General features: G+C 49.6%; 1 protein-coding gene across 1 annotated transcript; it reads right to left on the bottom strand.

The window, feature by feature from the left end:
- Positions 1-208: 208 nt before the first annotated feature.
- LOC138369191 (uncharacterized protein DDB_G0290301-like) lies at positions 209-1,483 on the bottom strand. Its single transcript, XM_069332130.1, has 2 exons — positions 1,472-1,483; positions 209-652 (listed from the first exon to the last, which is right to left on the bottom strand). Exons 1-2 carry the CDS (start codon positions 1,481-1,483, stop codon positions 209-211), a joined length of 456 nt encoding a protein of 151 aa, XP_069188231.1.
- Between the last annotated feature and the right edge of the window lie 343 nt (positions 1,484-1,826).

The following is a 1,826-nucleotide window of genomic DNA, read 5'->3' as shown; positions in this document are numbered from 1 at the left end:
GGTGTTAGCAGCCCAACACCTGTCAGTGTGGTGTTAGCAGTCCTACACCTGTCAGTGTGGTGTTAGGCAGCCCTACACCTGTCAGTGTGGTGCTGGCTGTCCTACACCTGTGAGTACAACGTTATCCTCTCAGTGGAACACTGAGATCTTCCTTGTACTTTTCCTGACTCTCCCAAAAACCTAGATTGACCCGGAAGATTTATTTGATTTAGGATTCTTGCTGGTAGACCTGAGGGTCGTAGCGGCGCTGGGAGACCTGAGGGTCGTTGCGGCGCTGGGAGACCTGAGGGTCGTAGCGGCGCTGGGAGACCTGATGGTCGTAGCGGCGCTGGGAGACCTGAGGGTCGTAGCGGCGCTGGGAGACCTGATGGTCGTAGCGGCGCTGGGAGACCTGAGGGTCGTAGCGGCGCTGGGAGACCTGATGGTCGTAGAGGCGCTGGGAGACCTGAGGGTTGTAGCGGCGCTGGGAGACCTGAGGGTCGTAGCGGCGCTGGGAGACCTGAGGGTCGTAGCGGCGCTGGGAGACCTGATGGTCGTAGAGGCGCTGGGAGACCTGAGGGTTGTAGCGGCGTTGGGAGACCTGAGGGTCGTAGAGGCGCTGGGAGACCTGAGGGTTGTAGCGGCGCTGGGAGACCTGAGGGTCGTAGCGGTGCTGGGAGTGAGGTAATCACAGGAGCTAAGCTGAGAGGTGTTTGCCAGTTTCACCCAACAGCTAGGACGAAATGCGAAGGTTCCTCTCTACGGAGAATGTTTAAGTTGTGTAAATTTGCAAAGTTTACTCGACATATTCAAGATGTATTTGCAATATGTGTTGATATGAAGATATACTGTAAACTCTTCTTCAATATGCAAGATGCATATGAAAGTTAGCAATATCAGAGCGAGCGAGACTCCTTCGGTCCATGCTCCCCAAAAATGTGTGTTCAGTATGAAGACAAATTGTAAAATTTTGAAATGTAAAATTGAGTTTCATTTTTTTTAGAGCTTCGTGCCTGTGAACTGCTTCAGTGATGCGAAATGTCATTGATAAGCGAAATGGTTCAGTAAATTTAGATTTCTGATAAAGAACTCTTGCGAATAATAAATGTAAAATTAGCATGGAGTTAAACACTCCTAGAAACACGAGTCGAAGGAAATGGTTGGGAGAAGGACTATCGTGAGGCAGACGAGGATCACTCAGGTTTTATACCAATAAGGAGATGAATATCCGCAGATTGATCCCTGCAGGACACGCAGTGCCAGTCCCAGAGTGGCACACTCGCTCAACGAATCCAAAACTAAATATCAACAAAAATTATGCAAGCGTGAGAGTGTGTCAAAGGCTTTAGCTGAGCCAGGGCAGCGGATACGTCGTGACTGCAACCGCAGCTTGTGCTGGGGATCCACCAGTCAGTGAGGTGAATAATGGTGGCCACTGGAGTTAGATAGTGTCCAGGGGCCAGATTCACGAAGCAGTTCCGCAAGTACTTACGAAAGTAAACATCTTTTCTCAATCTTTCACGGCTTTTGTTACATTTATTAAACAGTTTACAAGCATGAAAACTTGCCAATCAACTGTTGTTATTGTTATAAACAGCCTCCTGGTGCTTCGGAGCTAATTAACTGTTTAATAATTGTAAACAAAGCCTCCAAAGATTGAGAAAAGATGTACAGGTTGGACAGTACTTGCGTGACTGCTTCGTGAATCTGGCTAGGTGGGTACGGGAAGCTAGTGCCTCCCGCTTAAGGAAGAGGAGGGTAGGGCAAGCTGTGCCAGCTGTACAGATTGCCTGAGGGAAAGCTGGAGGGAGTGCTATGTGTGGCGCGTCACAGCCTGTCACCGTCAG

The sequence above is a fragment of the Procambarus clarkii genome, chromosome 27, assembly GCF_040958095.1.
Source record: "Procambarus clarkii isolate CNS0578487 chromosome 27, FALCON_Pclarkii_2.0, whole genome shotgun sequence".
Classification (NCBI taxonomy): Eukaryota; Metazoa; Arthropoda; class Malacostraca; order Decapoda; family Cambaridae; genus Procambarus; species Procambarus clarkii.
This window is presented reverse-complemented; position numbering and strand designations above follow the sequence as displayed.